We start from the raw sequence: 13,745 nt of genomic DNA on the forward strand, positions 1-13,745 counted from the left end.
GATTGACATACACTGTCAGCGTTTTGCCTTAAAAGTTTTTTTAAATTATTTTTTATTTATTTATTTCATTTTTAACCTTATAACTTAAACCTAAAATTAAGCTAAAAGTATAACTTACAATATAAATTTTCTTCTAATTTGACACTACCAGCAGTACTTGTATCGTTGATTTTATCCGTCGTATGTTAATTGTATGCCTAACCGGTTTTGTACTGATATCTATCATCAGTGGGTTGCGTAATCGATTTACTGTGGAGAATTCGACTTGTAACTATGTAATCAGCAAAGTGTACGAGGGTCGTTTGAAAAGTCCGTGCAAAAATAAAAACTACTTAATTTTTTGGGGTAAACCTTTTTTATTTTTCAACATAGTCTCCTTTTAGGCTTATACACTTCGTCCAACGCTGCTCTAGTTTGTTGATCCCTTCCGAATAATAGGATTTGTCCAAGTCTGAAAAATAGCCATTCGTTTCAGCAATCACCTCCTCGTTTGAATAAAATCTTTTTCCCGCCAGCCATTTCCTCATATTGGGGAACAAATAGTAGTCCGAGGGAGCCAAGTCTGGAGAATAGGGGGGATGTGAAACGAGTTGGAACCCTATTTCCATTAATTTTGCGACCACAACTGCTGAGGTGTGAGCTGATGCGTTGTCGTGATGGAAAAGGACTTTTTTGTGGGCCAATCGTGGGCGTTTTTCTTGCAGCTCGGTTTTCAAACGGTCCAATAACGATAAATAATATGCACCTGTAACAGTTTTACCCTTTTCCAGATAGTCGATGAGGATTATTCCTTGCGAATCCCAAAAGACAGTCGCCATAATCTTTCCGGCCGAAGGAACGGTCTTCGTCTTTTTTGGCGCAGATTCCCCCTTGGTAACCCATTGTTTAGATTGTTCTTTGGTCTCAGGAGTGTAGTGATGTATCCATGTTTCATCCACAGTGACGAAACGACGCTTAAAGTCCTGCGGATTCTTCTGGAACAGCTGCAAACCGTCCTTGCAACACTTCACACGATTTCGTTTTTGGTCAAGCGTGAGCAATCGCGGCACCCATCTTGCGGATAGCTTTGTCATGTCCAAATGTTGATGCAAAATATTATGTACCCGTTCATTCGAGATGCCCACAGCACTAGCAATCTCACACACCTTCACTCTTCTGTCATCCATCACCATATCATGGATTTTATCAATGATTTCTGGAGTAGTAACCTCAACAGGGCGTCCAGAACGTTCAGCGTCACTTGTGCCCATATGGCCACTCCGAAAATTTTGAAACCACTTATAAACTGTTCTAATCGAAGATGTAGAGTCACCATAATGTTTATCAAGCTTCTCTTTAGTCTCCTGAGGCGTTTTGCCTTTCATAAAGTAGTGTTTAATCAACACACGAAATTCTTTTTCGTACATTTTTTGAAAATCACTCGACTTCCTCGATTCAAACGAATGCCAAACACAAAGAAATAGACCGATCTGGCTGAAACTTGGTGTGTGTTCTACCAAGAGATGCTACTAACTAAACATAACCTCGATACGCGCCAGTAGTGCTATCTCTCTGACTTTGCACGGACTTTTCAAACGACCCTCGTAGTGTGTTAGAAACATAGTTGAAGTCGAATTCTCTAAACAAAACTGATTAATCAACCATTTGTTGAAAATGAAATCTGCTATATTTTCCAGTATTTGGCGGACTTGAAATAAATTTTCAACTAGTATTTGGTAAAGTAGGCAACTATTATTCTTCGCTATTTGATTTTAGAAACAAGTGGATATTAATACTGATTTTGCTTGGATCTTTACACCTAAAAAAGGTCTTTGAACATTCTAAATTCAAGGAGATAAAAAGATATACATATGTATAGAAAGAGAATTAGCTTCTTTTTTTATAAGAACCTCTAAAAATTATTGGTAAACTCGCAAAACTTGCCATTACTGAGGTTAAAGTTTGTAAGAATCTAGCGCGAAAGAAATCAACCAACAATTAGTTCTGTAACATTTGAAGTCTAATCAAGCAAAAAAAATTTACCCAGAATCCCAAATACACTTTTTTCTCATAGAGTTTCAATTTCACACTTATAAGTTGAGCAATTAGCATCCAAATTTAAGGAAAATAGCTGGGGATCAAGAAAACTATCAAAGCAATCCCGAAAAAACTAGGTACCAAGGTAGATTGCCCTATTTTCATTAACCCGGGAATTCTAGCAATTTATTTACTGGACGTTGATATCTTACAGATATATTCGCTAATAATAAAGGTTCACTTTAGAAAGTGAGTGAAATACTTTTTTTGGACTTCCCAAAAATAAATAAAATAAGATTTTGAATTTGTAGCTAGAAAATAAGATTTAAAGGAATATCCATACTACATAGAATTGTGAAAAATTGAAAAAATCATTCTATCCGGACTGACCAAAAACTTAACGCCACTTGAGGGAGTCGTACTAGAAGGAATATCAAATATATTTAAAAAATAATTGCATATATTTTCAGGAGAGGCTTAACGTCCTCAACTATCAAGTACTTATCGCGAACGGGGGCGGAAGCATATTTTACTATTAGATTAAGGTCTAACAAATAAAAAGTAACCACACGCGGGGTTCGATCTTAGAATCTCCCACTTACAAAGCCACGCTTCATAACCAGTAGACCAAATGCTAGACCCTGAATATTAAATATAATTTCTAGTCAAAAAATTGCGCACACACCAAGAAAATGAGAGAAATCAATTACTGTAAGATCTTAATTTGGCCTATTGGAGTCCAGCAGCAAAAAGATGATTTCATCTGTGTAATGACTTTCTTTAGCTAAAATTAAATGTAAAAGTCAAGCCTATTAACTTTGCCTTATCCTAAAAACATTTCTTTAATACTGCCACAAAGAAAATAAAACAATTCTGTCTTCCCTATAACCTAATTTAATCCTATGCTCCGTCCTGCATACCAAGCGATATCCGTTGACAAACAAGAACACCTTCTTTTCGAACTTGGCTGAGATGAAGGTTGACATTTTAATGTTCATACCAGCTACAGAAAATGGGCATTAAGTTAAGCAACATAAAACTATCCGAATAATAGCACCGATTGGTAGGACTACGCTATCGATTTCATTTCAAACAATACGTCTGCTATCGCGCAAGTACTTTTTGGTTTGGCAGCACCCTTTAAAGGAACTACAATTAGTACGTTTCAGTGAATGATGGAAAAAGATGATTGTTAATGCCGTAAAAAAAAAATGTGACAAAAAGGACTCTAACTGTGAGGTTTTTGTTGTTTACAAAAAAACCTCAAATTTACAAATTTAAATAATTAGTATTTAAATTTTTTGTTTGTTCTAATTATTCCTACCTACTAAGAATAAAGAATTTCTAATAATGTTAGTTTCCCAATTATTGATGGTCGCATGTTCACGATGCTGTTGCGTTTAAAAAAAAAAGTAATTCTATATTTATTTGGATACTACTAAGAAGCTATGTACATTATCTCTGACTGATTCTCAACTACCACGATAACACTTAAATTAAAGAATGAAACAAAAAGATCTATTGGGAAACAATCTATTACGGATGGGTTATACCTATCAAGTGGGTTCCCAGTTTCGATGAAATCAAAGGCCATTAAAGGATTAATCATAGGCTAAAAAAATGATACTTGGAGCAGCCTGATGGGCCTTTACCATACAGGAATATGTGCCCGATGATAGAGAATACCATGAAGGTAACCAGTGAAATGTAGAAGGAAAATCGCGGGCTACTCTTCTGAAAAAAGTAATTCCAGGACTTCTGGACTACTACCACTAAGAGCATTTGCATTTCGAGGAGGCAAAAAGCCTTCTGTACTAAGCTCAGACTAAACTATAGACTAGTGAAACTACAGCCGATCTAGACTCATACTTCTGCAAAGCAAATTTGTATAGATGTGCAAGGAATTAAATTGTCAACCAAATTGCGTTTGATAAAAAGAAAAGTTTTTCCAATTATTAAGCAACTTAACCTAAAGCATTACTAGCTATTAAAAAAATGAAATATACACAAATTAAAAATTGAGCTACTCACTTTTCCGGAAGCTGGTGATTCCATTAACTTACTGCTGCAGCTAATTGGGTTTATGGAATCTTGACTGAAAGCCCTCCTGAAACAGTTTATGTATTTTATAGAAAAAGAAATCTTGTTGAAAAATTATCTTAAATATGTATTTGAAGGTATTTTGAGATAATGCCTGGGATGAAGAGGTGAAAAATAAAAACACTTGTCCCAAATAGTTGAGAATAGACCAATTACGACACCATCATAACAAGTGATAATTATTTATTGATGAGATTTGATAATAATTTAAAAGATAATTTAGATCACTTTTTAAAGATCTAGCGTAATAATTATTTCCAAAATATTAAGTTTCCATCTATAAATATAGAACAAAAATTTTTTGTTAAATAAAAAATAATGTTCCAACAAATATTTATTAATTTTTCAAGGCCTAAAAAATGTACAAATATGTGTTATTCTGAAAGATCACAAAAAGAATTATATAATAGTAATACATATATAATAATAATAATTAATAAAAAAAAAATACACAAAAATCAACATTTCATAATAAAAAAACAAAAATTTTTTAGGATGAGTGGTAATAACTTAACAAATAATGTTTTAGTAATTTTTGCAGTAGGAGCCATCAATGAAAATATGTGTTAAATTTTATTTTTAATGAGTACAAAGTAAGCAGCATATGATAAAAAGTATTTGTATAAAATGAGAGATATTGCCTTTCAAAGGAATATTTGATCAAGAATCCCTCATCTAGTAGATTGTTGACGGATAATAGATATCGAAGACAATAAAACAATTCTGTACGGTAACAAATCCAAAAAAGAATTTTCTTTTAGAATTTCGTTCTAGGCTAAAACCAAATATATATGAGCGAAAGAAGAACAAAGAATCTACAAAAAAAAATAAATATATTAGTATAAAAATACTCTTCTGGCAAAATTTAATTATTCAAAGTAAAGATAAATAGGTTAACAAGAAAAAAAGGTTTTAATGCGACTCCAAAACAGCATGTTACAAGGATAAGGGCTCCCATGTGTAATGCTTTAGATCACGTTACTCCCAAACGAGCAGCAACTTGCATAGTAAAGGGAAAGTCGAACGTTTTATCAACTGATAGACAAGTCAGTTATTAAAGTTAAAATAAATGATTTAGGGATAAGGGCACTATTAGATTCAGGCAGTAATCTAACGTTATTGCTCCTAAAAGAATATGAAAGGTTATAGGTACATTAAAGCTGACATTCAATGTAATTTAGTAAGTAAGCTCCGTACTCTTTCCTTGCTGATGAATAGTTAAAGCTATTCTGTTCGAATTGCAACAATTTTTCTGTTCTCTAATCTATGATTTTACGGAGTTATCTCTTAAAAACATCCCAAATAGGAAACCAACTAACCCTAGAGGTACCAGATAAATTAAACAATGATATTTTTAACTCTAACGATAAAATCGAAGTAGCAATATTAAAAGAAGTTCAAGAAAGCCGGATAAAATAAAAGAAATTAGAATACAAATCAAATTAACTTTATGTGATGATCGGATTCCACTAACTGGAGAGAATTTGTCATCTTATGTGGTGAACACATTTAGACTGTCAAAATTTCGTAATATTCATCTTTATTTGAATTTTAAACTGTTCATTAATATCATATTTTTTCAACTTACTCCTTATTTTTAAATAATAAACCCTTATCGGTAAAAGATAAACACAAATAGGTGATTTTTACATGAAATAATTAATGACCAATTTCTGAAAACAAAGCGCAAAGCAAAATAACAACTACCACGTCAATCAAAGACTGTATTCCATTCTCGGATTCAGCTAGTAGCTGTGGAATTCTCACTGAACCTTGGCTGAGTACAAAAGGTCCTGGGATTGGAAAAGAAAGGTATGAACTGGCTCTTGAAATTTCCATCAACTTTTATGTTCCGAATCTTTCTGCGGCCTCTTTAAGATGTAACGAAGAATTGCGTCCTTAAAAAAAAAATACCACCAGCCATATGAGCATCAAAATTTATGAACGTCATACAGCTATTATCGAGAAAATTAGAAACTCTGTCTCAAATTCGAGCATTTACAATGAAATGACTCCTAAATCTTATTATAGAGCTTTTTGAAGGGTCTAATGAGTTACTTATGCTTCGAATAATAATATATAATTAAATAAATTTGATGTTAATACGGTAATTCTCGGAAGGTCACTCTGTTAGACTATATGCACGCTGCACTAGAAGTAGCCTTGGGTTCATACCACTGTTTTATAATTAAACCGAAAGGTTTAATCAATCAATCTGATAGTGCACACAGTCAATGCCAAGATTGTGGACCACAAGCTTATACAAAAGATACAAACTGAAACACATCTAGGTCTAAAGTAACATTTACGTTGAAAATCATGTTTGGTTATAATGAAATTAGTAGAAAAACAGAAAATGAATCGTAGATTTCACTGACTAGAATAAGAAAAATATTTGATAATTAAAGGAAAAAATTCAAAATATTAATCAAGTTGGTAAAAAATATAATGTTGTTGAAATTTAAGATAATGTTTACTTCAATCCTAGAATCCTATAAAGGAGCTTTAATCCTTAATATTAATTTAAATTTTTTTATTTCATAGAAAATCTATTTTTTCATACTTCCCATAATTCCAGCTATATTAGTATTTTTATTTCTTATTTATGCAAATATTATAATTTTTTCTTTTATTAAGAAGATATACGTACATATATATTTCGTGGTTCTCCTTCATTTCGCCCTTTATCAGTTATATATTATATATATATAGGAAATTGGATTTTAGAAATGTCCTAATTTTTTTTTTTTTTTTTTTTTTTTTTTTTTTTTTTTTTTTTTTTAAGTTCAATTTATTGTATGGGAAAAAATAAAATACTTAAATTAATTCATATGAATAAAGTTTAATTTCTTTTTTCGCATTAATTTTTATAACTCAATCTTTCCAACAAAAAAAACACGTTTTATATAACATAGAGGTTAGATTTATTATAGAATTAAAATAAAAATTAATTTGACAAAAAAGAAAAAAAAAAAAAGATGTGAAATTTTCAAAGAGTAAAGTAAAATAATATGAAGTTGATTAAAAACTGAATAAAAAAAGATGAAATAATAAATAAAGGTGGGTAAAAAAATGACATTTTTTACACATACATATGAGTTAACCAGACAAAGTTTAAAATGCAGGTAGGTTTTTGTAGTTGATAGTGGACAAAATACATTACAAAACAAAACACAGGAAATAAAACATTAGTACCTCTATATTTAATTAATGAGTGAAAATTATATAATATTGGCACAGATAAGAAATAAATGTAAAAATATGGTTAGAATTACAGTATTATTTATTAATCCAGAGCAAGATCACCGAAGGGGATCGAAAAATAGTCTAGACCATTCTAAGATAAACAATCTGGTATACAAATTCACACGACTTACTATTCCACAATTTATGTAACGAAATTTTCTTAAACTCTCGAAACGAAAAAACTGATTAAAAAAAAAAAAAAATATTCAGTAAAGTGGTAGTTTCGGTAACCGATATTCATCAAATTTGTTTATTGAATTCCTACTAAATTTATAAAGAAAATGAGACACTTAAATGACATTTTAAAGTGAAGCTTAATTTAACTTCTACCCTAGAAGTGTCTTATGAAGCATTTTCTTGGGGGAAAAAAATAGTTGTAGATACGTATAAATGCAATCAGCGTACAAAAATTGTTGGGCGGTTTGGAGAAAATCTTAGATAACTAAAAAAAAAAATCTATTTAGCAGCCCTTCCTGATTACTGAATTTGTCAGCTAAAATATTGAGTTCAAAGTTGGTACAGATTCGATATACAAAACTTAAAACTATCAGCTATTTTCCATTAATTATTATCATTTATGCTTTCCACATACCCAATAAAAGATCTCAAAACAAGGATATTTCCAGTAAAAAAAACTCAAATAGAAAATCTGCAAGATAGCAGAGCCTTCTCCTATCAGCAAGAAAAGGTTAAAAAAAAGGAGATTGTATCAGAAAATTGGGTATTTATACACCTGATGGTACTAATGAAATAGAGCGCAAATTCTTCTTAATAAAAATTAGGGCAAACCAAGTTTGGATCTAGGAAGTAAATGTTATTTATTTATCTATTAAAAAAAAAAACAACTAAATTATAAAGATAAGAAATAAGGACATACTGTGTGATATGCATTGATTGAAGACCAGTCCTTATCGACTGATGTTGGACGATTGACCAGTCCTTTAGTCAAACAAGACTGTAGATAGTGATCTATTGATATTCTTCCTCCTCTACTGCATATCTGACATGCCTAGGACTTCTAGTGATTGGGATTAATGTCCATTGTCAGGGTCAACTATTTTGTGGATGATGAAAATTCAACAGAATCTTTCGTAATCTACTTCCTATCATAAGGAATTTTAATTATAACATTAGACATTTGAATTTTTTTTTTTTTTTTAATGAAAAGTACTAATTTATTTGTAAAAAAAAAAATAAGTAAAATGTTTACTGATACTCAAAGAGGCTATCAATTAAAATTAATACTTAAATCTTCATAATTAATACGATAATATATTTTTCGATATTTTGCGATGTGAAGAGTAATTTATTCCACAACTTTGATGTTACCCTAAGTTCCACCCAATGTTTCATTTATTTTTTAATAAAATCTCAAACAGAAGATAAAAGCTCATTTTAAAGATATAACAGAATTTCATAAAGGTACATTAAACTTTTAACAGCTTTGATCATAAGTAGAGGGAGATAAGTAGAGAGCGGCCAACCAGACAGAAATCTAATCTTGTCATTTATTTAAAGATAAACACGTGGGAAAAAAAATGTAAACACTCACACAACTGAGACGAGATGGCAACATATTGGGGGGGGTCACACAAGAAGGTATATGGTGGTGCCTGAAGCCAAAAACTTCAGTTTTTCTCTTAACTTTAGGTGAGTATTACTAACGTTAAGAAAAATGATTTTAAGGATCAGTGGGCGATAGGTATATAACTAGAAATATGCTTCTGAATTTGGTTTGGGCGGCGCTGTAGTGGCGGATAGTGTAACTAGTTGCATTTACTTATCTATTAATGAAAACGTGTCAAAGTTTACTCAGGTTTTACTAGACCTTGGACAAACGCAATCTTTATAAATTTATAACTTAGAATTAAAATAATTACAGTACTAGAAAGTGGGTTATGACCCTAAACGTTTTTCCTCCAATGTAGTGATTGAAGTATGCTGGAAGTTTTTAGAACAGACATTTAGCTAAGCATGAGCGGTTAATTTAGTTAAAGAAACAAAATTAGAAATTTGAAGCCTAAGAATATAGAGACTTTGAAATAACTAATTTAGCGTTCCTTTTTTGAAATATTCTGTTCACTCACATAATCAGACCATACTTTATCTCCTCCACCGCATTGGGGAATCCTCCAATAGTCCATCATGTAATTTGGACCAGCCAATGGATAGCCAGCAATTAGGAAATAGTTCAGGACTATCTGACGCTGCAGATGGTTTCAATCTGCAATAAAATACACACTTTAATGAGGCAGCGAGAACCATGTTGGATTTGCTTCCAATTATGTTGGTTTATAAAAAAAAAAACCTGCTATTTACTTGATGTAACAAAAAGTAACCAAATAATTTCTTAAATTGTTCTCTGAGTAAATAAGAACCAAAATTATAATTAGGAAGTCTAAATTGAAGAGTCTCAAATAACCCACCGTTATGGTAGTTTTTACCATAATCAACTTTTAAAAATATTCTGACAGCAAGTAACTCAGCAGTCTGCATCGGGTCCTTGAAGATCTTATTCGTTGTATTACAGAAGAAATACAAGCACCAGAAGCTGATCACTTATTATATTATTTAGTATAAAAAATAACCTTGAATGATAAGGACGATACGAATACTACGACACATTTTTTAAAATTCAGAACAGAAATGGATTTTATAAAAGTTACTATACAGAATTTGCAACTCCACCAATTTATTAGTTAATTTTAATGTTACCTGTGTACCTTCCTTTAAAAAAAAATGGTTGAAATTTTTCTTATTGCAATTACTACAGTAACTAACAACAGCTAATATCAGCACCTAAATTTAAATTTAAGTTTAGAGAGAATCGTTGTCAGCCGCTTGCGATAAAAAATACGAAAAGCGTTCTTTAATTTTATTTTGTAACTATAGAATGTAATGCGATAAACAGTAATAAAAACTTAATACATATATTCAAAATATAAGTACGCATCATGGTTTAGCACCAACGGCAAAATATCCATTGTAGCCATTAGTTGGCCATCACACAGCTGTTTAACAGCCAACTAAGGAGGTAGATTCGAGGCAGATAGATTTGGGAGTGTTCTGGAAGCTATGGAAAAGAATTAATGAACCTTAGTGAGAAGATAATCTTGCATGGATTATTCTACAGCGAAATTGGGCCAGGTCAGATCTATTTATATCGCCATGGATTGTAAGGAAAAGTAAAATGAAGCATTTACTTTTGTTCTTTGGGTTCTGGATTAGAAAGTTTAAATTCGAAGGGGATTGCTCATTCTGTACAGTTCAAGTCCGTTGGTTTACATGGATGCTATCAAGATGTTTTACAGTTTTCTTTTATTCCAAAGTTCTGTTTAAGATGTTAATTTTATATCGTCTGCGACTAAACGATTTTTCCAATATAAAGAGAAATAATTCAGAAAGGAGGAAGTTCTAAATATTATTTATCAAGAGTTCTCTTGCTTTTTCAAAATTATAACGATTTCGGATAGACACGATTCCAATATTTCCAGTATTTACGAGAAATTAAAAAAAAGTTAATAATATCTGAAATTGATATCCAAGATTTAAATAAGTATATTACTTAAGTGAGTATAAATAAGTGAAACAACGGTAGCTACAATAACCCAGAAAGGGAAGGGACCTGAGTGCAACGAACCCATAGAAAGTTCCGAGTTCGTGCCTGATGAATTGGTGAACATAGGAGACTAACAATGAACGGCAAAAAGGTCCGGGAAACATTGATCTCAGATACTGACGCGCCTTAATTAAACAAACAAAGCTAGAAGTATTTATTGTGATATCATAAATCAGGTGATCAAAAATGTTGGTATATTTCCACAACAATTTTACGTTGAGAGTTTTATAAATCTAAGTCATTAGAAAATTAAAAATTCTCTTTTAAAAAAATTGTTCTTTCGTTGATTTCCTGTCTTCAAAGACTTTTATTTAACATTTTAATAATTACAATAATTATAGTATCTAGAGCATATTGATTTTAAGAATTTTGGCTCCACTTTTAAAACTAGATTATAAAACGCAAATAATAAAAACTGGGTCAATTCCACTGCATAACCTTCTGTTATGAATCACTTATCACTTGATTGATATAAACAATTAACCACGATAAGATACAGGAAGCTCTGAATTTATTTCCGAAATAGATATGCTTTTTGCTGATTTTGTTTTGCCCTGTTCCTACTGCTGAAGTAAATCAATCAAATAACATTAATTCTACGACAAGAATTGGTTTGAATTGTCTACGACTATTACTAATAATAATAAGTGCTTATTTTAACTGAAATAATAATATAATCCATACAAATAAAAATACACTTTTTGACAATAGACTTACGTCCGTCTGCCAATAAAGTCTAACACTAATAATTTGAGCTGCCTGGAAGTAAGTTCTCTTAAGTTCAAAAAAGTTTTACATATGGATACTCTTAAGGAACCTGTCTGTACCTTAACGACCAACAGGAAAGAACTAAGTGGAAGATTTTTCAATTTCTTGAGATTTACTTTCAAATTAATCGAATAACTAAAAAACATTTCAACTCATTCAGCGGAACTTAGAACATGTGATCGGTGGGTAATTTACTTAATGGTCTTAGTGTAAGTTTCAAGACAAGATTTACTGCGACTGCATTGTCAAAGCGCAAGCACTAATTGAATTCTTTCCTCCCTCGAAGTTGAAAGAAATTCGAACTACAAATTCTCAAAAATGCATTCAAATAAACAAAATATTTTTTAAAAAGAATTTCTTAAATATAAATAATGAGTTTTATTTTGTAAATTCTTAAATTTTATTATTATTATGTTAGATTACTAAGTGCACAGGAGTGGAACAATGAATTGTTCTGAAGTAGCATTTTGTCAGCAACATCCTTTCAGTTCTCTTCACAGAGCAGATTTTCACTTTAATAGAGAATTTTCCTGCGTATTAGTTTATAGGATATTGTGTGCATTCACAGACATGCACTCCAACACGAAGGCACAGACCGTGCATTAAAAAGTTTTTTATTTTTTTTTTCAGGTAACCACAAAACTAATTATTTATTTCTGAAAACTTAACATTTCAAAAATTTGACAGTATCGAAATAATCCCACTTGCTAGAAGTAAGAGAAACTAAAAAGTGCCCGCCATATGCCACATAGTCCTGAATTTCTGAAATCTGTGTCTTGAAAAGAAAAGTTATTTTAAAGATGGTTTTTCTTCTGTAGAAAAACAATTTTACCAAAGAACCTTGCCGATAAGTTAAATTCAAAAAATAACTTTTGAAAACTATAAAACATCGAATTGGTTTAAGAAAAAGATAGTAAATTGTTATTTCAGGGTCACTTTTTAATTTAAATGTTATATAAGACCTTTTATTTTTAAGTATTTCTAAAAAATGCGGACAAGAAATTCGTACTTTACCTCTTAGTGTGGGCGCCTCTGGGACTAAGTTCTAAGAGCACGCATTAATATAATATCCTCAGTCTCATACCTCTCTATCTTGCTAATAGGTACGCAAAGGGAATTCTTCTTCGATCATCTGGAAAAGATCTTTGGGGATAGAATGGAAGCATGCGGTACTAGAGTAGGAATAACCGACATTTCTCCCTTCCTCTTTTTCCAGGGCTTTCCTAGCTCAAACCTACACATTATACGATCTCTATTGAAAAATGGCATAGGCATGACAAGGTTGAAAACTTTTAGGGATCCCTAGGAGAGTCTTGGTGGTAACAAGGGTGTTGTTAAAGGGAATTCTTCACTCTAGGAGAATTGGAGTTAAGGGTACAGATCCATCTCGCAAAGTTTTAATGACTACTGGCTCCACTCTCTTCCTAGAATTTTTCTAATGATCTTGGTTCTTTTTAATCTGGGAAGCCGTTCATTAGAACATCTGGGAAACGTTTTGAGCATAGCATGAGTGGAAATTCTATACAAACGTAGTTCTCGTACAATGGGTGACTAAATTTAAAGAGATCGTTAGAATCGTATTTGAGAAATACTAGGAAAAACATTCAATCAAGAGGTACTTCCGAGTGAAGGATTTGGGTCGTTAACAGTTGGGTTCCCAGGAAGTACCCAAATATCAGGTTTGAACTTTCTAAATTTGTCATTTCTGAGCTATTTTTTACTCATTTACTAGCTCCGCACGCATACCTTTATCTACATATGCGCAAAACCATTTTTTTGAACTCAAGAGACCTTCAAATTTGCATTTCCGCAGACAACTCATTATCAAAACTTGGTAAGATCGCCATACTTTCTCTTACTAAAGAGAGGGAAAGTGAAAAACCAAAAATTGCGTAAGATTTAGATCTGTTTATTGCGGCCATTAAAGAATAAGATTTTTTTTTTCTAGTCAGCTGTTTAACCGTTAAGTAAACAACTAGCTAAAAATTTTGTTGGT

General features: G+C 31.7%; 1 protein-coding gene across 4 annotated transcripts in view; it reads right to left on the bottom strand.

The window, feature by feature from the left end:
• The window catches only part of LOC141449359 (sodium-coupled neutral amino acid transporter 9 homolog), a 48,000-nt gene that overhangs the window by 31,202 nt on the left and 3,053 nt on the right, over window positions 1-13,745 (bottom strand). For 2 of the 4 annotated variants that reach the window (XM_074118734.1, XM_074118733.1), the window contains one exon: window positions 4,048-4,123. In XM_074118734.1, the coding sequence (XP_073974835.1) occupies window positions 4,048-4,123 (76 nt within the window). Of the gene's footprint in view, window positions 1-4,047; window positions 4,124-8,239; window positions 8,466-9,449; window positions 9,587-13,745 lie in introns of all 4 variants that reach the window. The other 2 variants (XM_074118735.1, XM_074118736.1) reach the window with 2 other exon arrangements.

Source organism: Rhodnius prolixus, unplaced genomic scaffold (assembly GCF_049639745.1).
Source record: "Rhodnius prolixus isolate KJV_2025 unplaced genomic scaffold, Rpr scaffold_2, whole genome shotgun sequence".
Taxonomy (NCBI): Eukaryota; Metazoa; Arthropoda; class Insecta; order Hemiptera; family Reduviidae; genus Rhodnius; species Rhodnius prolixus.